Source organism: Heptranchias perlo, chromosome 5 (genome assembly GCF_035084215.1).
Source record: "Heptranchias perlo isolate sHepPer1 chromosome 5, sHepPer1.hap1, whole genome shotgun sequence".
In the NCBI taxonomy this organism is placed as follows: domain Eukaryota; kingdom Metazoa; phylum Chordata; class Chondrichthyes; order Hexanchiformes; family Hexanchidae; genus Heptranchias; species Heptranchias perlo.
Window position 1 is genome coordinate 63133116 of NC_090329.1, and position 25729 is coordinate 63158844.

Genomic DNA, 25729 nt, shown 5'->3' on the forward strand with positions numbered 1-25729 from the left:
GCTGCACAGGTCCTACATGAAATGAGTTTGGGTAGTTTCAACCCAGCTTCCAATGTGTACAGATTAATTTGTGAAATCCTGCATAATTTAGAAAAGTCACTAGACTGGTAATTTAACTCGGCTACCCCATAATGAATAGCTTAAATGGGAAATTGAAAAATTTACATGTGCATTAAAGGTGCTCCTCTGAGATCAAGGTTAAGACACATTATTGAGGCATACTTGACAAAGGAATGCTTGATGTTGACACTGATGGTGTCAAAACTGGAAAGTGTCCCATTCCCCAGCACTGACATCCCTTGAATACAAATAAAGGTCAAAATATAAATAAATAAAACAATTATGTTTATATTTTAAAAACAGATGATGGAGCACGTAATAATATCTTTTAAAAAAAACAATTTTAGTACCGATAACATCTTTCTAACACATTCATTTCATTATTACCAAGCTGCTAGCTTTTTGATCAAGAGAGATTATTGCCACTGCTGTTATTTCTTGTTAGATGTTGCAGTATTGTATTAACAAGGTAGTATAGAAGTTATATGTCATGACTTAGCATTGCTGGCAGAAGAATGCCACCAGTAATTTGCCAAATCAGACAGTATATAAAAAAAATTAAATAATTAAAATAAATGAAAGCAGAGTAGGAGGGGCAATATAATGGTGCAGAGTATTGGAGCTCTGATGGGCAGTGTCATGGAGTGCAGGTTGCAGATTCAATCCCTCCATTCCACTGAGCTGATTGTCAGTCCCACTGCAGTGGAAAGGTGCTAAGTAGAGGGCAGGGAGGAGGGAAGTCAGAGGCTGAGTCATTGCTTGGCCTCACGTTTTAATAGCCAGTTAAAGAGTGGTTTTAGCAGAAGCCTGAGAGTAACTTGCACACCCACCTTTTATATGCAGATGATATTTTCCAAGTGAGTGAGCTGAGAGGAGTGTGCGTGCTGTCTGAACCCCATTTTCATTTCCGCCTGCAGTCTGACTCCATATTCTGGACAGCACAGAATACAGGGATAGATAGGCTTACTGTTATGTCTGGTTGTATTTACAGACAAAATGGAGGGAGGAAGGACTTGCTAAGTTTGAAGGAGCTTTATACTAACCCTTTCCTAAATTGCATAATTAAAAACAAATTAAAACCATCGGGTAAGAGTGAGTTATCCTGCATAGTTGGCTACTTTGTTTGAAATCAAAGCCAATTTGGGTCTGTACTTTTTTCTTGAGTACTGAATGTGTTAATTTTAAAGGTTTGTTCCATTAACACCTGCAAATGGTTCTTTGCTGCAGCTGTGAGTGGATGGAACAGTCAGTGCGGACTGAGTTAGTGCATGAATTTAGAACTCACTTTGAGCTCCACCATCAATCCATGTTTAAAAATAAATTATAAATCAAAATTCTAATTAATTTTAAAATCCTTTGTTCTCTGTACAATATATCCTAATGGAATCAATAAAGGAGTAGTGTAGGACAGCTTTAAGGCCTTGATATAAGTAATTGTTGTTAGAGATAGTGACACATATCGTAAGGTCGGCACTTTGTATAAGTGCAAGCTGTTGTTGTGGTTGACAGTAATTGCTATACTTGTATCTCTACTGATTTGGCTCTCTCGCACTATTAAGCACAGACTCTCCATCAAGTCTATTCTTATGATGTCATCAACATTTTATTTGACAGGACACCATTTTCATGGAAAATATTTGGCAAATCTAGCTCATTGGTTTACAAACATACAGTGCAATAGCATAAATCACACTAAGAAGTATCATAGTAAAAAAATGGTACAGGATCCTCCTGTTTCTTTTCCCTTCCAAACAAAAAGAAAATTGCACTTTTTTATGAAGATGGTGCCCTTGGAAATGAAAAATCAACAAAAAAACAAAAGCAGGATAAATTATCATGGTCTGTCTACATAGCAATAGAGACTGCACTTCAAAAAATAATTAATTGGATTTGAAACAGTTTGAGGCATTCTGAGTATGTGATAAGGTGCTATATATATGTAAGTTCTTTAGATGCAAGTATAAAATCATTTTTCACTCGTCTTTTTTTTGCTAAAATTAGTAGACTTAGGAAAATATACCCCATAGAGGGAAGAATTGTCCTGGTTGCCATGTGTAGTGACAGTATAAATGCATTCAAAAAGAACGCTAAGATTTTGCTACACATAGCAACTAGAGCAATTCTTCCCTCATAATTCTTAGTAATGGTTTCTTTTCTTTTGAGGATATTTAACCTTCCGTTGAAGAACACTCTTGGCCTTGTTAGTTGATTTTTCCTTTCCTTTCAGGTCTTCCCCCAGGCTACTGCAACTCAGTAGGCAGGGTAGGTAGCCTCCTCCTATACCACAGCAATTACCACTCTTATCTGACTCTCAAAAGGCATATACCAATGGTCTGATAGGGATTTTCAGTTCTCCCTTCATCTACAGGAAAGCAGGCATCCTGTCTTCAATTCTTCCCTGCACAGTACTCAGAAGATGAGGAACTCAGTAGCATGCTGACTTGAACCTGTTTCCCCTTGTTTGGGGTGCTACACGGTTTCCCCCAAATAACCGTTTGGCTTTTGAAAGGAATATACTGATGCCAAGGCTCATGAATTAAGTACAGCTTTATTATATTAGCAAAAACATCATCAACATTATATAGGTACGTGGCTGACTTCAAATACCAATTAATTGGTTTAAAATGTTCACAGGGACACTGCCTTTATCTAAACAATGAAATGAAGTCACAGTGATGGCATGAGTCTAAGGTGACTTATCAGATGTGCAAATAATATGTGTGTACTTCTGCCCATGACTGGAATGGAGCATTATTACCAGGGTTATGAAGGGGTGAGGGACCTGTTGAAAAATATCTACTTCATAAAATGGGCCTAATGAATTTGAGTTGCATTTCAGCTTTATCAAATCATATAGTAGCAATGACAAGAACATTCACTGGATTCAGAAGGATCAGTAATATTTGAGACTGTGGCAATAAGAGGTCCATGTTCAGGCTGATGGGCTTAATTAGTGATCCTTTAACATGTCAAGTAGTGATCCTTTGCATTCTCAAGCAGCAAAAAAGTTTATTCAGCATTTAGTTTCTTGCCGGGAATGATAGACTTTGGAATTATTACGATTAATAATAATAAACAAAACTAAGGGAAACAGTATGCCTGTGGATAGACATACTGAAAGCAGAAATACTTCCTTAGAAATATGAGGATTAATGTTCTAGCCTCTGTGCACATTTTTCATTCCAGCAGATGGAGCATAAAAGGCAGTACATTTCCCCGTGACCACCACTGCTTGATGAAGCCTCTTTAAATGGGCTGTCTTAAAGACAATTTGATGCATACATTTCCAAGTAATGAGAGTGCTGCAATCGGTGCTGTGATACCTCATCGCATTGTCAGATCACATAATGCTGTACAAAAACAAATATATAAATGTATGGCACAAATTTCTATTGCAGCACATATAGCATTTGTTAATTAAACAAAAGTTAATTTTAACACCTATATTTTGATTCTAAGATTTACAAAATAGTTGTTGGTCTCAACAATATTTTTATTATATGTAAGTCAAGTTTCAAGCAAACACAGACACTTCCAAGGCAGATATTCATCAACACTGATGTAAAGATCTTGGTGTTATAATCTCATGTTTCAGACTGAAGCCTCTTTTGTAAATACTTACCTCAGGGTTGCAATAACCAGTGTCTGCACTCTCACAGTTATTTAAGGCCACACCATCGCAATGCTGCAAAAGTTTGTGCCAATTGTTGCTAATTGAAGGGTAGGGCATGATGGTCATATAAGAAGTAAAAGTAAATTTTACTATATTTTTCAGGTAAAAGTTTTACATTGACAATCACAGTATTCACAAACCCACCCCAAGTGGCCACCTATCACAGAGCTATAAAGGTTACAGTGGATGGACCTAGAGAACCAAGAAGTAAGTGTCACCTTCCTATGTTCGTTGCTGATATGATTTATACAGATAGACAATTGAAGTAAAGACAGTATTTTTGTTTGATTAAATTAGTTTAAATTTAAAAAAGGATTTGTCATCTCAGATCAATAGCAAATAGAGCCTCTTTGTGTACCTCAACCATGAGACAATTTCTGGACTCCCCATAAAGAATGCCAAAAGTCCTTCGGATTAACATTGGTGTTACACTTTTAAATCACAAGCGTTGTTAAATTAAACTTTGATCATGCGCAATGGTTTCAGGATTTAAGCCAACTGCTCCATTGAATTGTTTAGCAACTTATGTTCCTCTCCCATCACAGCTTCTCTGTTTTCAGGTGGGAGATTGAATGAATGGGGTAGCTCACCTTTCACCATTTCCATGTCAGTGGTTGCTCTGGATCTCAGTTGTTAGGATGTATCCTAGTCAAGTTCAGTTCAATTTTCACCCAAGCTGGTTGCCAAATAGAGTGCACCAAAATGACCTGACTAAGAACTTTCTGATGTAACTGTGACTATGCTCAGCTTCATATTCTATGAACAATAGTCAGCAAGTTAAGAGGAGGACAAGAGAAGCAGCAAAGGGAGATAAAGGAAAGAAACCACACAAAGACAAATAGTCAGGAAAGAAAAACATTAATAAAGAAAGATAAAAATACTGAGATACAGAATGTCATTACATTGAGTTACATTGAGTCTACAGCACAGAAACAGGCCATTCGGCCCAACTGGTCTATACCAGCATTTATGCTCTACACGAGCCTTCACCCTCCCTACTTCATCTACCCCTATCAGCATACCCTTCTATTCTTTTCTCCTTCATGTGCAGGGAAATATAGTAAAGAGTTAAAATTAAAGATGCTATATCTGAATGTGTGAAGCATTCGTAACAAGATAGATGAATTAATGGCCCAAATAGAGATATATGGGTTTGATCTAGTAGCCATTACTGAGACGTGGTTGCAGGGTGACCGAGGTTGGGAACTAAATAGTCCAGGGTACTTGACTTTTAGAAAAGATAGGTAAAATGGAAAAGGAGGTAGGGTAGCCCTGATAATAAAGAATGAGATAAAGGCAGTGTTGAGAAAGGAACTTAACCCTGAAAATCAGGATGTAGAATCATTTTGGGTGGAGCTAAGAAATAAGGCACAGGAAACACCGATGGGGGTAGTTTATAGGCCCCCTAATAATAGTTATAGTGTTGGACAGAGTATAAATCAGGAAATTAGAGGAGCATGTAACAAGGGTAATGCAATAATTGTGGGGGACTTTAATCTTCATATAGACTGGGCAAACCAAATTGGCAAAAGTAGTTTGGAGGACGAGTTCATGGAATGCATTTGAGACAATTTTCCAGAACAATATTTCAAGGAACCAACTAAGGAACAGGCAATTTTAGATCTAGTATTGTGTAATGAGTCAGGGTTAATTAGTAATCTTATAGTTAAGGATCCTGTGGGGCAGAGTGATCATAGTAATGTGGTTGATTCTTAATCGCCCTCTGAAATGGCTTAGCAAGCCACTCGGTTGTACAATCTTGCTACAGAAAGTCACAATAAGAATAAAACTGGACGGACCACCTGGCATCGGACCACTAGGCACCGGACACAACAAAGGCAAACCAAGTCCAGTCAACCCTGCAAAGTCCTCCTCACTAACATCTGGGGAGTTGTGCCAAAATTGGGAGAGCTGTCCCACAGACTAGACAAGCTACAGCCTGACATAACCATACTCACAGAATCATATCTTTCAGCCAACATCCCAGACTCTTCCATCACCATCCATGGGTATGTCCTGTCCCACCGGCAGAGCAGACCCACCAGAGGTGGCGGTACAGTGGTATACAGTCAGGAGGGAGTGGCCTTGGGAGTCCTAAACATTGACTCTGGACTCCATGAAATCTCATGGCATCAGGTCAAACATGGGCAAGGAAACCACCTGATGATTACCACCTACCGCCCTACCACAGCTGATGAATCAGTCCTCCTGCATGTTGAACATCACTTGGAGGAAGCACTGAGGGTAGCAAGGGCACAGAATGTACTCTGGGTGGGGGACTTCAATGTCCATCAGCAAGAGTGGCTCGGTAGCCCCTCTACTGACCCAGCTGGCCGACTCCTGAAGGGCATAGCTGCCAGACTGGGCTTGCGGCAGGTGGTGAACGAACAAACATGAGGGAAAAACCTACTTGACCTCGTCCTCACCAATCTACCTGTTGCAGATGCATCTGTCCATGACAGTATTGGTAGGAGTGACCACTGCACTGTCCTTGTGGGGACGAAATCCCGTTGTCACACTGAGGACACCATCCAACGTGTTGTGTGGCACTATCACCGTGCTAAATGGGATAGATTCAGAACAGATCTAGCAGCTCAAAACTAGGCATACATGAGGCGCTGTGGGCCATCAGCAGCAGCAGCAGAATTGTATTCCAGCACAATCTGTAACCTCGTGGCCCGGCATATTCCTCACTCTACCATTACCAACAAGCCAGGGGATCAACCCTGGTTCAATGAGGAGTGTAGAAGAGCATGCCAGGAGCAGCACCAGACATACCTAAAAATGAGGTGCCAACCTGGTGAAGCTACAACATAGGACTACATGCATGCTAAACAGCAGAAGCAACATGCTATAGACAGAGCTAAGCGATTCCACAACCAACGGATCAGATCAAAGCTCTGCAGTCCTGCCACATCCAGTCGTGAATGGTGGTGGACAATTAAACACCTAACGGGAGGAGGAGGCTCATGACATGGCGAATATTATGGCTGTTTTCTCTATAAGCCATTGAGCATTGAATTAGCACTTCTGCATCAGATTAAAAATATGTCAAGTATTTTTTCATTCTCTAGCTCTTTACATCTTTATGTAATACGGACCTTCAAAAATTGAAAGGCTAGATAAACCTTTGGTTGAAAATTGCTAAATCATGGCAGCTTTTTGGTACAATAGATTGGTGCAGTGCCACTGAGTGATGGCGCTGAGGTTCACATCTGTGATTCCACCTGTGGTAAATTCCTGAACGCAGCCATGCTGTCAGGGGGAGAAATGGCTGGGTACAGGATAGGAAAAGAAAGTCTGATGGTGAATCACTGTAGGCCACTCTTTCATACACCTCCCGATGGTCAGCAAAAGAGGCAGCATTGGTAAGAGCCTGGGATCAGATCATTTGACTGTCTTTCTGCAGCAAAATAATGTTTAACGCGAGGGGATACCTTAAAAGAGAAGAATTATGTGTAAAGTAGTGCAATGGAAAAAAAAGCAAAAATTAAACTAAACCCATTGGAAACATTTCAAATGAGGAACAAGGAAGTTGGCAATATCCAAAAACAAATTTTCACTGGGGAAACCAGTCAGGTTTGACAGGGGAAAAATAACATTGTACTTTACTAAAGAATATATTAAAACATCTATTAACTGTATATCAACAGCTTTAATTTTCTCAACATAATCTGAAACCCCTGTTGACAGAAGTGTTTATGCCAGTAGGAATCATGTGGTTGAAGGCAACAATTCTTTACAGCAGCAATCAGAGCATTCACAAAAGATACTCTGACTGGGTTTAGGACCTGTGCCATCGGTGACTTTGGTGCAGATACCCCTGGAGTTGTCCACCATGCTCCACCATAGACTGGAGCACAGAGAGGACTTCCTGCACGACTAGACAGGTGTGGATAGTGGACTGCTGCAGACTCCCAGCTAGATCTTGCAAAGTATTTTGACAGTCTGAAAGTGATTCCTGTAAACCACCCTGCTCAGACAATAATTTCTTTTTATATGCAGGCTCTAAGATGTCTTATGCTAGTCTTATGATGGTTGTTGATGCAGGGTGCAATGAGATGCTGGCTTGCTCGGGGCCATTGGCACTTTTCTTCTTGGCCTACAAAACAGAAGAAAAACATATAATGCTGGCTCCAAGAGACATCTTCAAACAGTGCTTACGTGGAAAGGAAAGCACTGAGTGTAATGTTTCAGTGGTAGAGTGTATGCCTGTGTGTGAGTAAGTAGGGGGACAAGAGATTAACAAGAACAGACTGACACTAGCCCTGATCTTAAGGGAGCTCTCAGCTTCACCTTCCCTACTCCTTCGATCATCTCATAGAAAATGGTGCCCAGTGTCGACTTTTCAAAGGGAGTCAAGAGCTTGTAATCTCTAGGGCCTGTTCCTTTTATTATGTGCCACTTCGTCCTGCAAGCAAAGAAGTTGCCTTGAGCTGTTGCAAGTTCAAGGAGTATATACAATCACACGACTTGGGACCGTTCGGTAACCCATTCTGTATGTGAACATGTGTCCTGCAGCTAGGCTGTGTTAGAAGGATTTGCTGTGTGAAGTCCCTTTAACATTTCAGTGTAACAGCTGTTTCAGATATAAGTCACAGCTTATATTTTTGCTGTGCTGCAGTATGGCCATATATGGTAAGCATTCAAAGAACTGTAAAGTTGTATAAACTCTTTGGATGGGCAGCAAAAAAGAGTAAGAGGCAATGAGGAAATGCTTTGTGATATGCATACTTGGGACAGCTACTTGTCATTGAACGATGTTTCACCATCTTACCTCAGCAACCTTCTTTGTGTCTGCCATCTTCTGCATTTGGGTCCCGTTGGCAGCATTCACCCTATCAGCTATCTCCTGCCTGGCTTGTTGAACCATTGTTTTCTGTGGAGAGTGCCTTTCAGCACCAAGGAAGATAGCCATCCTGCAGCATAAGTTCCAGTGCAACATCAATAAGTCGGCAATGAGTGATTGACCAGGATTTTTGCAACTCCCTTGTGTAGTAGGCAAGAATGCAGTTGTTCAAATGGTTGCCGGAGCCATCTAAATAATACTTAGCAGCTGATCACATGCAAACGTTCCATTAGGCAGTCTGCTGTGCGAGTGGGAATCTGCACTGATTAGAAAAAATATGCCACTTCTGAATATTGGGAGTGAGTGATCATGTGAGTGCAGTAACAGAAAATATTTGCAGCACAATGTTTAGCCTAGATTTATGTGCAAGCAGTAATTTTCAAGTTCATAATCAGGATTTTAACTCTGCGCGAGAGTTCAGCGTGGGGGTGAGTAGGCAAGCGGCAGACTCACTCCAGATCGCTGAAGTGAGGCCCGAGCCATTTTAATTCCCGGACCCCATTACCATAGAGTGGGCCTGACTCCCAGCTGAACTCAGTGGGAATGACATTGACACTGAAGGGTAAGAATTGTGGTGGAAGGAGGCCGCTTCCAGTGACCCATGGGAATGGTCGTCGCCAGTCAGGCAAGTGCGTTGGTGGTGGGGGGGGGGGGTCATCGGGCAAGCGAGGTCAGGGAAGGGGGTGGGAACCCTGGGACAGTGGAGGCCAAAGGTTTCCTTGTACAGCCCGGAGGAGCACTCTAATTCCTCCTGGTCAACAAGGAAACCATAAAAATTAAATTTACTCACCTTCTCGCCCCTCTTCTGGGCCTGTTCCTGCATGGCGCAATCGGGCGGCAAACGCACGCACAACGTTAAAATGGCCTGCCTGAAGCGAGGGCCATCAATGCTGTCCAAAGCACGCCTGTTAAAATGGTGCAGGCATGAGTGTGGCATGAAGAAATGAAGAAGGTGAATAGCACGTTGCTGCGATTCAGGCAGCCCGCATGCCCCATTCCCATGGGATATGGGGTGGGGGGAGTTAAAATCGGGGCTATAGTTTTTGAAGAACAGAGCTTTTGGGCTATGGGCCCTGACAACATCCCGGCTGTAATGCTGAAGACTTGTGCTCCAGAACAAGCTGCGCCTCTAGCCAAACTGTTCCAGTGCGGTTAGAACACTGGCATCTACCCGACAATGTGGAAAATTGCCCAGGTGTGTCCTGTCCACAAAAAGCAGGACAATTCCAATCCGGCCAATTACCACCCCATCAATCTACTCTCAATCATCAGCAAAGTGATGGAAGGTGTCGTCGACAGTGCTATCAAGCGGCACTTACTCACCAATAACCTGCTCACCAATGCTCAGTTTGGGTTCCGCCAGGACCACTCAGCTCCAGACCTCATTACAGCCTTGGTCCAAACATGGACAAAAGAGCTGAATTCCAGAGGTGAGGTGAGAGTGACTGCCTTTGACATCAAGGCAGCATTTGACTGAGTGTGGCACCAAGGAGCCCTAGTAAAATTGAAGTCAATGGGAATCAGGGGGAAAACTCTCCAGTGACTGGAGTCATATCTAGCACAAAGGAAGATGGTAGTGGATGTTGGAGGCCAATCATCTCAGCCCCAGGACATTGCTGCAGGAGTTCCTCAGGGCAGTGTCCTAGGCCCAACCATCTTCAGCTGCTTCATCAGTGACCTTCCCTCCATCATAAGGTCAGAAATGGGGATGTTCACTGATGATTGCACAGTGTTCAGTTCCATTCGCAACTCCTCAGATAATGAAGCAGTCCAAGCCCACATGCAGCAAGACCTGGACAATATCCAGGCTTGGGCTGATAAGTGGCAAGTAACATTCGCACCAGACAAGTGCCAGGCAATGGCCATCTCCAACAAGAGAGTCTCTAACCACCTCCCCATCACATTCAACAGCATTACCATCGCTGAACCCTGCACCATCAACATCCTGGGGGTTACCATTGACCAGAAACTTAACTGGACCCCATATAAATACTGTGGCTACAAGAGCAGGTCAGAGGCTGGGTATTCTGTGGTGAGTGACTCATCTCAAGACTCCCCAAAGCCTTTCCACCATCTACAAGGCACAAGTCAGGAGTGTAATGGAATACTCTCCACTTGCCTGGATGAGTGCAGCTCCAACAATACTCAAGAAGCTTGACACCATCCAGGACAAAGCAGCCCGCTTGATTGGCACCCCATCCACCACCCTAAACATTCACTCCCTTCACCACCGGCGCACAGTGGCTGCAGTGTGTACCATCCACAGGATGCACTGCAGCAACTCGCCAATGCTTCTTTGACAGCACCTCCCAAACCCGCGACCTCTACCACCTAGAAGGACAAGGGCAGCAGGCACATTGGAACAACACCACCTGCACGTTTCCCTTCAAGTCACACACCATCCTGACTTGGAAATATATCGCCGTTCCTTCATCGTCGCTGGGTCGAAATCCTGGAACTCCCTTCCTAACAGCACTGTGGGGAAAATCTTCACCACACAGACTGCAACGGTTCAAGAAGGCAGCTCACCACCACCTTCTCAAGGGCAATTAGAGATGGGCAATAAATGCTGGCCTCGCCAGTGACGCCCACATCCCATGAACGAACAAAAAAAAAGTCTCCAGTTAAGCAACTGCAAAATGGAGTGGAATCCAGTTTCACCTGCATTCTCTCCCTTTTTTTTTGATAACTCCAACCATTTCCACTGAGGGGGGCACGTGGGAGCTGAGAGCTGGACTGTTCCACTGAAACCTCAGAAAAGGCCCCAATCCTCGCCAGAAGTAAGATTATTGATCCTGGGAAGGGCCTCCATCTGCCCCTCGTGGAGGGGCTGTGCGCTCTTCTCCCTTTCTCCAGCGGTTGGGGGCGCTGATACGCTTGCCTCAAACTTGCCAATGACCCGTCGCTGGGATTTGGGATGGGTTTGGCATCCATGGCTGCGGGCAGCCACGTTCTGCCGGCTTTCCAGTGGTGAAGCAGGTACCTTGGAAATTTGGCCTGTTTGTCTTTTTATTTGAACACAAGGTAGCCCCAGCAATTCCAGTTAGTAAGCATTTCAAATTTTGATCAAAAAAAAGTTCTGGCTGATCACTGCAACTTGTGTGGGCTGACATTAATGTGGAGTTTCACCGGTGCAGTTACATCTCGTTTTCCTCCCTGTGAAAGTGCATTTTACTTTCAGCTGATCTTCACATGTTATATGACAGCTGCGGTTTTTTGATGTCAAAGTACCTCGCAGATTAAAAAAACAAGAGCTGGACATTGCAGTCAGAGTGCCAAGGTTTTGAAAGGTGCTTTCCTCTCTGAAGTAGAACAGCAATGTGCTGTACTCATAAAATTTCACAATTTCCAATGTGTTTAAAGGATCAGCTTTCCAGCTGTTGACAGTTGATCTTTTTAATTCACATGTCAGTAAATTTTTTCCATCGTCTGCTTCAAGTAAGTGCTATTACATCACAGGTGCTTTTTTTTAAGTGAAAGCATCTGGCACTCCCTCTTGGAAGGACTTCTTAAGAGCATATGTCCATCATGCACTAAAAGATTAAAAACTCCTCCATCTTATAATTGCTGTGTTTAACTTTGAACTTCTTTTCCCCTTGAACTTTGATTCATCTTTGTTTAAAGAACTTCATTGCTTTGTTCAAAAAAAATACCAGTAGATGATTTTCTAGATTGCTCAGTTTTTTTTCTCTGTCTCCTAACTTTTCAGTAGTTGAACAGGTAGTCAGGCAGGAAATGACACATCGAGAGCCATTTGGTTGTGTAACCTTTTGTTATATTGATGTATTTTTTTAATGCCTAGAGTACTTATAGTGTTGTCAGGTTCCATGAAATAACAAGCACATAAAGAGTTTTAGTCACGATGTGCTCAGGTAATCAGTTAACTTCAAAATTTCCCATAAAAGGTCACCAGTTGCAAAATTAGCTGTTGCTATAAATTACCCTAAATAAAGGAACATTACCGGTGGTTCTTCCAGATATTTGTGTTTTGCAGTAAAAAGTCAAATGCAATTCACAAATTTTTATAACAACTGGCGACATCTGATTAAATACAGGAATAGATAGAGCTTGAATAATTTAGATTTTCATTTTCAAGAAGATCAATCAGAAAAAGTCACCAACATTTTAAGCTTAAAATTTGCCCACAAACAAAAGGTGCCCTTGTATCTTTGAACCAAATATTACTGCTTTGTAGCAACGTTTAGTAACATTTTTCTGTTTTGTTTATCTTCATTTTAATTTATTTCCAGTGACTGGTATAAGGAGTAGAATCCAAAATTCATCGTCTATTTAGTAGTGCCTAAACATTGAAACAGACAACATGTAAAAGGCAATGTTATTCTGCTGAATGTTTTGTGTTTATCTCTGACCTAGGTTAGACCTAACAAAAGAGATGCAGGGCCCAATCTGATCCGATCCTCTCCAGTACTGATCCCACCATAGATCACAGGGTCAGCTTATTTACATAACCATTAGCATTGGCTGAATGTAACTCCCATGGAACACTGGACTACTACACTGGGAGAAATAGAACTTATTAGTTGCAGCCTTTAAAAAGCCTTGAATGGCTGAAGGTATGCAGCAGCATCAGGCTGGAGGGAGCAGAAGATAGGTATTAAATGGTTTGAAGGACTGAGTAGACTGTCAAATAGCTGTCATTGATGTAATAAACTGGATAGCCAGGTGGTGAAGGATAGAATACTAGAGCCTAGTCTTCAGTTGCTTCCAAGCCTTTATTTTCAGAGATCCCCATTACACACACTGAGCAACATCCTAGATAAGGTCCCTCCTATAAATGGATACAAGAGAGTCCCCAATTGATACCGACCACCTGAATACAATTAACACTAATTGATATAAATTACATGGATACAAATAACAATAGACACTGACAGACACTGGGTTGGATGCCACTGCCTCTCAGGGCTTTCAGCATCTGATACTGCCATTAGACCAGCCAGCACACGGATTAGTGGATACACAGATCCAGGGCTCAGTACAGTGATGATGCCAGGCAGCAACCTGCATGGGGCTGTCATTTCTCAGGACCACGGCATGTGGCAAACATCTGGCCTTCCCCCTCAGTGCACCGTGCAAATGGCTTGTAGGAGATGACAGAAACTCCAGAGATGCAGCCAGTGCAGGGTCACCGCCAGGATCAAGATGCCATGAGATGAGGGCCATCTCAGTCCCGTGAGTCTTTTGTACCACAGGCACAGCCAGTCACCTCGCATGATACTGGTCCTCAGGTGGCACCTAAGAAAAGCACTAGATTGAAGAAATAAAAGAATATTTAGAAACCTAAGGGAAGCATGGCGGGAGGAAAGAGTAGGATGACTTATGTTTACTTTTGAGTTCCTTTTGATGGAAGAGAATGTGCACTTAGTTCATGATTAGTTATTTGTGGAGATTATAGTCCACATGAAAGGGGCGCAGTTATTTTGTGCTCAGTTTTTCATTCATATTACATAGATTTGGATAATCGTGTAGGGCCAAAGAAGTCTGATATGATGGGTACTGGATTGAACTATTTGTAATTTATGTGAAGGTAGGGGATTTGGAGTAATGGCAGTAGTGACAAAGGAACATTGGTACAGATGATAGCACTTCATTGATAAATTGAGTTCTGTTGCCCATTGCAGCTGTTACTGAGTCCTCCGAGTGAGAGTCCTGCTGACGATCCATTCCACTTCTTCTGCCTCAAAGTTCCTTCAGGCTACAGACTCCAAAGTAAAGCACTTCTACTAGTGTCAGTTGATGCTGGCAATAGATATTCCATTTATAATTCATCATTAATTACCCTTGAGGGAATGCAACATTTGCCAATACATGCCTACCCCGAGGTCATCATGCCTGTTGATCTGAGTACGAGCAATCTGATGGTACAATGACATTATTGAAGCCTTTATCAATGGCTACCTCCATTTAATCAGTAAACCTTTCCAAGGAGGAGCTGCATTCCAAAACCAATATGCTAGTACTGTACTCTGAGCATTCATGAGAGATGCAAAGAATGGTGTTCAGACTTCTGTCATGGGGGGCTCTGCTGCAAATGTGCCTGGAGTTTCCAACTGCTCCAATTTGGACAGGAAAGTTTCTATCCAACGCACCAGAACACCATACATGTGAGTTGTAGAATCCTCCACACCAACCACCATGTGATGAAAGCTGTTAGGCATGTTCCCCAGTGATTCCAACAACCTTCCATGCTGAAAAAGCATCCTTCTTTTAAAAGCTGGGTCCTGAAGATCAGGATACCTGCCCTCAACAACTGTGGATCATTTTGACCTTCCGGACCAGTTGCCTCTGCTCCTCCTTTACCTGCTTCACCTGCTCACATTCACTTGTTCTCCATGTTTCATCAGCATACTCTTGTCAAACTCACTTTCTAAATCCCCTGGGGTGGATGTACCTGTGCTGCTACTTGTTAGGGTAAGTTAGAATGACATGGCGCATGGATGCTCCTGGCCACTGGCGCCTGCCTCAGCTTCTTCTGCCATACCTACAGACGCAGAAGGAGAAAAACTGTTACATGTTTTCGTTACAACTTGGTGGTATGTAACTTTTGCCTGCGGCACTTCCATGGACCTGCTGTATGCTTTGATGTCAGTGAGTGCCTTACTGAACAGGATGGTGACTAAAGGAAGGATAAATGTGTACTACTCCTAAACTGGGACCAGAACTCCTACTTCCCCATCTCTTCAAAGCCCTGGCTTTGTATTTGGAGGACCTGCTTGTCAGAAGTGGAGAGAGGATGCAGCTTGGCTGGTCCTCTTCCCCTTTCTCATCCTTTCCCACTTCTTTGAGCTCTTTTCTCTGACAAAAGCCATAAATTGGTGGCATCACATACACCAAAATCGATGTATCAGGGTGCCATCCCACAACTACTAGGTGGACAGAAATGAGTATCATGCAGTTGTTGTGCATGGAAAGAGTTAGCAGAGGGTTGTAAAATTCAGGCTGCTACTGAAATAAGTGTGCTGGGAGGGAAAGAGTGCAGACAAAAGAGCAACCATGGGAAGCTAGACAAATACTGGAAGAATGTGTAGGCAGAGAGAATACTTTCATGGCAGTAACAGCTGCTGCAATGCATAACTGAAATAATAATGTGGACTCTTAACTTACCACTTCCGGTGAGGTCATTGAACCTTTTCCTGCATTGAATCTAGTTCCTCTTTATGGTGTTTCTGCCATTATCTTGACCAACCACTTTCTGCCAAGCCATCTGACCCAACCTTTTCTGATCCAGCAACCATTGAAGAGAAACAGGAGGTCCCATCAGTGTTGCAGCAATATTACTATGCCTTTTTCTTCCAAATGGGGTGCCCTGCTGCTGGCAGTACTGCTCTTAGACATTTTGTGAGTTTCATTATATCAGCACCCACCTTGAAAAAGAGCAATTGCTACAATGGCAATAAGCTGCTGCGGGCACGCCCATAACTGCCTTATAATGAGTGTGTGCTGAATAGGAGGCAGTAATCACACCTGGTGCTTGTCCACATTAAGGTAATGAGCTGAATCCAGGAACATAACCAGGTTTAGTAGACATCAAGTTGGATGTGTGCAAATCACTGCCTGACTTAGCTGGGGCACTTGGGGCACACGGATATCAGTACCATGGTCACAATTTCCAAATCAGAAAATCATCACCATTGTCTCAAAATAAAGTGTGGTTATGTTATTCTTCCTAAGGATACATAGTAGAATTTATACTAAGTCATCAGTACCAATTTTCCAACATGTTTCCCTGGCTTTCATCCAGCAAACCCGTTTTGCAGTGAACACCAAAACAGATGCCAAGGTATAAAGGCCATATAGGAGTGTTGCAGTAATTGGCACTGGGTTGATGGAACACGTACAGTGATAAGGAAAGACAAAGCCACTTTCATCATCTGATTGCCCTGTGTTTTTTGCCCTGGGCACAGGTAGTCATGTTTTTAATGGACAGGACTCCAGTGTGAGAAATCATGGCAATTAGGAGGAGGAGGGAACAACGAACTCTTAAATTTTTGCTAGTGTTCTAAATTCAGTCAGTGCTCCAATTTTGTGTGTTCTTTCAGATTTCAAGCATTTATGTGTCTGAATAACTGCTTTTGTCAGTAAATAGGTGAACTTTGTAGATCAAGAAAGTCCAGGTACAATCCCCAAACTGTGCTGAGTTAACAATTCTCAGCTAGGGCAGTGGTAGGAGCTCTACAAGTAACCTCAGCGTTCCTGGGTTCGGGAGGGGAAAGTTGGCCAGGGTTCCCACTTCCAATTGCCATTCAGCCAACCCCACTGGCAGCAGCACATGTGTGGATATTCGGTGAGGACAGCGTTGAGCTTGGCTGTAATTCCCCCATGGTAAATACCCTGCCAACACTCATGGTCAACGCTCACACATGAATAACATTCCCACACTTGGACAAGATGAGTGTGACTGGCACCCATAGAATCAATCCCTAGCATGAGTTGATATCTTCAGGAGAGAAGTAAATTGGCAGAATAGGATAATAAAATGGAAAGATATTTAAAATGTTTGTATATCACTGGCATGAAATTAGAATATCTAAATCAGACTATTACTGCTAGTAGAAGAAAATAACTTTGATGGTGACCATAGTAATATCCTGGGACATAAGTCTGATAGCTAAAACACGAGAAAACTTCACCCCCTTACTTTTGAAAAGGTTCTTGATAATTATGTGAGTAAAGTAATGAGGTGCAACAATCATTTATGAAAAATGACAAGACTCCTTGTTAATGTAATGTCAAAATCTTTCCCTGAGTGCCATTGTTCATAAATAGAGCCAATCCTTTTTATAATGCTATCTCTTCGAGCCAAATGAAAAGTATGTTATAAAGGACTTGTTTTATAGGGTCTCTTTACTAACGAAGAAGCAAAACAAATTGGTCTTGAAATTCTGCAGGCTTTCTACTGGTCTCTCAGAGTTTATGCTGTTTCCCAGTCGGTTCTGCCAGAATTACGATGGGAGACCAGTAGAATCCCCACGGAATTTGAGGGCCGCTGTGTTATATCAAAAGCTATATTATATCAGAGAACAAGGGGTTCTCTTTTGTACATATATTTTATTTTTAATCTGGGAAATAAGGAAGTGGAGCATTAAATTGAATAATCTGAGAAGCAGAATTCTAGGAAGACATGGTTAATTTTGGTAATTGGGTGTCCTGGCAGATGTTAACTTCAACCTGATCTTTGGGATCTCACTGAGAAGTGGCAAAGGGCACTTTGGTCTTTCTCATCTTTCTACACTGACAGCAAAGTTCTTAATGTCAGTTATTCTAGTGGCATATAGGATGTTGCCAAACAATTTTCTATCATGGTTCAAAATTCCTGGACATGCAACCCAAAAGGGCTTTCTCTGGCAAATGTGCAAGATCCAGGACCAAGTTGTGAGATTTGTGGCAAAAAAGAGATGCCTACACATTACTGATCTCAAATCACTTTGAGGCTAATTTGACAGTGTTCATATCACATCAAGTTACCTGAAGCTTACTGATCTAGGAACACTTGCTCCAGTGTAACGACTTTTGATCCTTTGTAACAGAAACAGCACAGATCTGTTCTAATAAACAGTAGACAAGGTGTGCACATACTCCATAGAGCTACATAACATAGGCAGCTTTGGAGTTGCAATCTTTAACTGCTGCTCAGACTGGTTACAAATGATTCTCGATGGAATAGAGTTGGAGTTAGTATTTTGTGATCTCAGTCAGAACAGGAACAAGTGGATTGTGTGGACACACCAGTACCATTCATTTCTGGTTTTGTTTGCATTCACTCAGTGTAATGGGACTTTAAAACATGTTTCTACCATTACATCTTCTTAATGCCAGGTAAGTAGGACTATTTTTCTAGAATTTTTGAAGTAAAATATTGTCATTCAAAAACATACATTTCTACTTGAGCTAATTTTGTGTATAATAATACTGCACATTTAAAAGGTCACTGTTTTCATGAAAAAGTGTTTTGTAAACCCTTGTTCATTTACAGTCTCACAACATGAGGTTAAATTCACCAATTTCATACTCGCAGTGGGCAGCCATGCTTGAAGGGAGTACCTGAGACAGAACATCAGGTACGGTAGCATAGTGCTTACGTTACTGGAATAGTTATCCAGAGACCTGGACTAATAATCTGGAGTCACGAGTTCAAATCCTGCCGCGGCAGCTGGGGAATTTTAATTAAATTAATTAAATAAAATCTGCAATAAAAAAAAACTAGTATCAGTAATGCTGGCCATGAAACTACCGGATTGTTGTAAAAACCATCTGGTTCACGAATGTCCTTTAGGGAAGGAAACCTGCCCGGTCTGGCCTATATGTGACTCCAGACCCACAGCAATGTGATTGATTCTTACCTGCCCTTTGAAATGCCAAGCAAGCCGCTCAATTGTACAATCTCGCTACAGAAAGTCACAATAAGAATAAAACTGGACGGACTGCTAGGCAAACCCAGTCGACCCTGCAAAGTCCTCCTCACTAACATCTGGGGACTTGTGCCAAAATTGGGAGAGCTGTCCCACACACTAGTCAATCAACAGCCTGATGTAGCGATACTCACAGAATCATACCTTTCAGCCAACATCCCAGAATCTTCCCTCACCATCCCTGGGTATGTCCTGTCCCACCAGCAGGACAGACCCATCAGAGGTGGTGGTACCATGGTATACAGTCAGGAGGGAGTGGCCCTGGGAATCCTCAACATTGACTCTGCACCCCATGAAATCTCATGGCATCAGGTCAAACATGGGCAAGGAAATCTCCTGCTGATTACCACCTACCGCCCTCCCTCGGCTGATGAATCAGTCCTCCTCCATGTTGAACACCACTTGGAGGAAGCACTGAGGGTAGCAAGGGCACAGAATGTACCCTGGTTGGGGGACTTCAATGTCCATCACCAAGAGTGGCTCGGTAGCACCATTACTGACCGAGCTGGCCGAGTCCTGAAGGATATAGCTGCCTGATTGGGCTTGCAGCAGTTGGTGAGCGAAACAACACGAGGGAAAGACCTACGTGACCTCGTCCTCACCAATCTACCTGTCGCAGATGCATCTGTCCATGACAGTATTGGTAGGAGTGACCACGCAAAGTCCTCGTGGAGACGAAGTCCCGTCTTCACACTGAAAACACCATCCAACGTGTTGTGTGGCACTACCACCGTGCTAAATGGGATAGATTCAGAACAGATCTAGCAGCTCAAAACTGGGCATCCACAAGGCGCTGTGGGTCACCAGCAGCAGCAGAACTGTATTCCAGCACAATCTGTGACCTCATAGCCTGGTATATCCCTCACTCTAACATTACCAACAAACCAGGGGATCAACCCTGGTTCAATGATGAATGTAGAAGAGCATGCCAGGAGCAGCACTAGGCATACCTAAAAATGAGGTGCCAACCTGGTGAAGCTACAACACAGGACTACATAAATAGCAGAAGCAACATGCTATAGACAGGGCTAAGAGATTCCACAACCAATGGATCAGATCAAAGCTCTGCAGTCCTGCCACATCCAGTCGTGAATGATGGTGGACAATTAAAAAACTAATGGGCGGACGAGGCTCCATGAACATCCCCTTCCTCAATGATGGCGGAGTCCAGCACGTGAGTGCAAAAGACAAGGCTGAAGCATTTGCAACCATCTTCAGCCAGAAGTGTCAAGTGGATGATCCATCTCGGCCTCCTCCTGATATCCCCACCATCACAGAAGCCAGTCTTCAGCCAATTCGATTCACTCCACGTGATTTCAAGAAACGGCTGAGTGCACTGGATACAGCAAAAGCTATGGGCCCCGACAACATCCCAGCTGTCGTGCTGAAGACTTGTGCTCCAGAACTAGCCGCGCCTCTAGCCAAACTGTTCCAGTACAGCTACAACACTGGCACCTACCCGACAATGTGGAAAATTGCCCAGGTATGTCCTGTCCACAAAAAGCAGGACAAATCCAATCTGGCCAATTACCGCCCCATCAGTCTACTCTCAATCATCTGCAAAGTGACGGAAGGTGTTGTAAACAGTACTATCAAATGGCAATTACCAATAACCTGCTCAGCAATGCTCAGTTTGGGTTCCGCCAGGACCACTCGGCTCCAGACCTCATTACAGCCTTGGTCCAAAGATGGACAAAACAGCTGAATTCCAGAGGTGAGGTGAGAGTGACTGCCCTTGACATCAAGGCAGCATTTGACCGAGTGTGGCACCAAGGAGTCCTCGTAAAATTGAAGTCAATGAGAATCAGGGGGAAAACTCTCCAGTGGCTGGAGTCATACCTAGCATAAAGGAAGATGGTAGTGGTTGTTGGAGACCAATCATCTCAACCCCAGGACATTGCTGCAGGCGTTCCTCAGGGAAGTGTCCTATGCCCAACCATCTTCAGCTGCTTCATCAATGACCTTCCCTCCATCATAAGGTCAGAAATGGGGATGTTCACTGATGATTGCACTGTGTTCAGTTCCATTTGCAACCCCTCAGATAATGAAGCAGTCCGAGCCCACATGCAGCAAGACCTGGACAACATCCAGGCTTGGGCTGATAAGTGGCAAGTAATATTTGTGCTAGACAAATGCCAGGCAATGACCATCTCCAACAAGTGAGAGTCTAAATACCTGCCCCTGACATTCAACAGCATTACCATCGCCGAATCCCCCACCATCAACATCCTGGGGGTCGCCATTGACCAGAAACTTAACTGGACCAGCCATATAAATACTGTGGCTACAAGAGCAGGTGGGTATTCTGTGGCGAGTGACTCACCACCTGATTCCCTAAAGCCTTTCCACCATCTACAAGGCACAAGTCAGGAGTGTGATGGAATACTCTCCACTTGCCTGGAGTGCAGCTCTAACAACACTCATGGGCATTAAAAATGCTGGCCTTGCCAGCGATGCCCACATCCCATGAATGAATTAAAAAAAACATTCAGGACAAAGCAGCCTGCTTGATTGGCACCCCATCCACCACCCTAAACATTCACTTCCTTCACCACCGGCGCACTGTGGCCGTAGTGTGTACCATCCACAGGATGCACTGCAACAACTTGCCAAGGCTTCTTCGACAGCACCTCCCAAACCCACGACCTCTACCACCTAGAAGGACAAGGGCAGCAGGCACATGGGAACAACATCACCTGCATGTTCCCCTCCAAGTCACACACCATCCCGACTTGGAAATGTATCGCCGTTCCTTCATCGTCGCTGGGTCGAAATCCTTGAACTCCCTACCTAACAGCACCATGGGAGAACCTTCACCACACGGATTGCAGCGGTTCAAGTAGGCAGCTCATCACCACCTTCTCAAGGGCAGTTAGGGATGGGCAATAAATGCCGGCCTTGCCAGTGACGCCCACATCCCATGAACGAATGATAAACAATACCGATTCACTCTTTGAGCGCAGCTCCCCATTGGAAGCAAGGGAGCACTAAATTTACATTAGAATAATAGGAAAGCATAAATTTTGTGAGATGAGGCTTCATAAAGTTTTATTGGAATGCAACCTTGCATCAGTTCCCAGTGAAATCATTGTGATTAAAATTATTCATAGGTCTTTGTGCTTTTCTTCATCCTCAAAAATGAAAAAAGTTTGTGAAACATTTTTTCATTGAGGGCAGAGCTTTTTAAAAAATGAATAGTTCCAAAGCTTGTCTGGAATACTAGCAAGAAGTTACATACTCATGGAGGAAAATTGTGACATGTTTGGGTAATGATATAACAGTGTGCAGAAGGTTTCTGTTGCAAGTGTTTCCTGTGCTGGAAATAGCCTAACTGAACTACAGTTTTCTTGAACCTTCAAAATTATGGCAGAAAAAAAAGAAAAACAACTGTGGAAAATGACTGCAACAGCTTTCTGTTAACAAGGAAGTGTTTGCAACAGAAGCTTCCTGCTTTCAGCCACATCATGAAACAGAAGGAATGATGGTGACAGCTCAGCTTGCAAAACTCTGGATAGCTCAGTAGCATTGGTCAATGAATCAAAAACTGAATACAACATCAGGCAACCTTTCAGTTCCTCTATAGTCTGAATATAGATAATTTGCTTTTTACAGGTGGCAACTATCCAATTTTTAAAAAAATCAACAGTTTACTTACAAAGTGCTCTGCCAAGGCCTTTGAACCGCATGCTCCTTTGTTGTGGAGAAGTGTCGTACATTTTAGGAAGAGTGACATTGCTGTGCCCACTAGCTGTGCTACAAAAAAGACTTTCCAGAGATGTTTTTACGAGTAGGCAGAATCAATACAAATTCCCATTCATAAATAAAAGTTCTCATTTTAAGTATGACTAAAGAATGTTATTATATGATGGCTATAGACTCAATGATTTATTTTGAAAATCACTGACATCACCAACAATATTCTATGTGGTTCTCTTCAGCTTTCAAAACGGTCAATCACTCCACTGACTCTCCAACCCCATGGCATCATTCTTTCACAACTCCACTCCTACCAATATAGTCAGTCCAGCTCTTCCAATGGCTTCTCCTACTGCACTCATGAAATCACTGACTGCTTGACCAATATCAAATTGTGGATGACCCAGAACTTTCTCCAGCTCAAATCAATAAGACTAAAGCCATCCTGTTTGGCTCCCACCAAAAACTTTGCTGCTCACGTTGTCCATTCATTCCCCCTTCTAAGCTACTTCGTCAAGCTAAAACCAATGATGAGCACACCATCCAGCACAACGCTGAGATAAGATTCAAAGTCCACATGCTATATAAATGGAAGTTCTTTTCTTTCTTTTTTTCCACGATCCACTTGGAAATGTGTATAACAAAATTGTAACTGACTTCATAGCAAAAGTTATTATTACATTTAGAAGACAAGGGGCCCAATGCTCTATACAGGTATACAGCAATTTACTACCAATTGAATAAATATTTACCTCACCTTAGGCACTCGACCTAACTGCTACCATTATACTACATTACCCATAATTATAAACTGACAAGCAATGCAGTTCATCACACTATGGAATGTACAGAACCGTACTGAATTCAGAACTAGCCACCTCCTAACAGCAATGTGGTCCAAACACAGACAGATGAAATGTTTCATTGTTGTCACCATGACTGTAGATGACTGTTTGGAAGTAAACAGTTAGTGCAAGGCACACAGACTAAGTTGCTTTTCATTATACTGTGAATAGTGCTATAGCACAACAGAAAGAGACATAACCCTGTTTGCAGGGTCTGTTACACTCTAATGCTTTGCGTAGAGTCAGAGAGGCTGCCTATTGAATTCTCTGAAGACCACATAGTACAAGAACTCCTGAATAATTTATCGGATTGCAGCAATATTGCCATGTGTTATTAAATGCTTGGTATGAGGTTGCTTTTTGTTGTCCTTTGAGAAATTAATGAGCTGGTGAGAAGTGATATACAGGTAATGTTATGAACTGCTTACACCAGCATTGGATTAGGGCCAACAAAATGTGCAAGGCCCACACCCGTGCTGGTGTTGCGTTAAGTAGTTTCACACTTTTATCGCAAAAGCCAGGTTAATGCATATCAATGGATTTTAATTTGAACTTGATTTTGAGCATCATTTTTCATCTATACAAATTCAGAGTTCCACTTCTGACACTTGATTGTGAATCCGACTTTCCATGGCATAGCTTTAGGTTTTCCGAATGCTAAATGAAGGCGAAAAAAATCCCACTGCTCTTATCTAAACCGGTTAAGCAGTTGATCCAAATCCACATCTGCTCTGATCTCAACTGAGTAATTTAACATTCTATGCTAGTAGCTAACTAGCAGCAGCAATATTTCATGAACTGATTTCATGAGCAGATTTACAGGGCTGCTGTACATACTTGGTTAACGACAGTTAGTTTGGAGACCCAGAGCTGAATGGTTGTAGTGCTGGTCAATTAGACTTGTTCTTTTTGCATGGGGTTTTACAAAAACAAAAAATGTTCACAATCGCTGTAAGTAATCCACTGGAAGTATTGCTTTTTAAAGAACTACAGTTAGAAAGGTGGATCAGTGAAGTGAAAATTATAGAGAAGGTGAATAATGGTGCAGAGGAGATGCCAGGAAAAGAGAGCAATGGTTCAGTGAAAGCAATAGGAAGCTAGCATCAATAATGAATTAAACCCTGTCAATCTGCTGATTTCACTATGATGCAATCTAAGACTTAGGGACAGTTCAAGGGCTTTTGTGTGAGGTGGTGACAGTGATTGGAAATGTTATGGAAGTTATTCACTTTAGGACAGTCCAGTTTTAATCTTATCACTTTACAGCTGTTTTTCATAGTGCCCCTGCCCTGCTGCAATTTGGTAACTGTGCCAAAACATTGTGTTAAGATTAAAATTGAATTCAAAAGTGCTACTGTGAACAAGAAAGCAAAAACATGTAGAAAGACATTTAAGCCCTGATTTTAAACCCCCCCCCCCTTACCCCCTCCCCCGATGAGAAAGGAGTGTGCGGGGGGTTGAAGTAGAGGCAGCGTACTTACCTCCAATTTGCACTCCCACCCACTGCCAATTTAACTCCGAGTTTCGTAAGGCATGTGAGGCGCTTGCCACAGGCAGGGGAGGGCCTCATAAATATTCATGTCAGGGTCTGATGATGTTATTTAGACCCAACGTGATTTTAACCCTGGGCCACATAGATCGTGCATGGTGCTGAGCGCACTGGGGAAAGCTGCCGGCCGATGGATCCAGGGGAAGAGGCCCAGCAATTTTTTTTTTCTTTACGTTTTACTGGTTTCCTTGTGGGCCAGGAGGAGTAGGAGTGTTCCTCTGGGCCCAACAAGGAAACCTTGAGCCTCCCCTGCTCCCCAACAATGGCATCGCGCCCTGAGTTATAATGCTGAATGGACCAAAATGTAGTATTGTCTGAAGCATTCCTTGCTGTCTTGTTCCAATGTGCTACTACCATGAAGGCCTGTGCTAATCTTCAATTTAGTGTCACACACTTCACTGACCATGAGCAATTTTGACTTTTAAGACATCTATGTGCTCCATCACAGTAACATGACACTTTTGTGTCCTTATGCAAATCGGGTGCCTTTTGGATAACAAATGTAAGGAGTCTCACAACACCAGGTTGTAGTCCAACAGTTTTATTTGAAATCACAAGCTTTCGGAGGCTTCCTCCTTTGTCAGGTGAGTGTGGGATTCCATAAAAGTACAGCATATATAGTCAGAG

General features: G+C 42.8%; 1 protein-coding gene across 4 annotated transcripts in view; it reads left to right on the forward strand.

Annotated features, from left to right (window-relative positions):
- runx2a (RUNX family transcription factor 2a) overlaps window positions 1–25729 on the forward strand; it is a 177446-nt gene that overhangs the window by 97113 nt on the left and 54604 nt on the right. For all 4 annotated transcript variants that reach the window (XM_067984477.1, XM_067984480.1, XM_067984479.1 and 1 more), the window contains one exon: window positions 3836–3940. In XM_067984477.1, the coding sequence (XP_067840578.1) occupies window positions 3836–3940 (105 nt within the window). The remainder of the gene's footprint in view (window positions 1–3835; window positions 3941–25729) is intronic.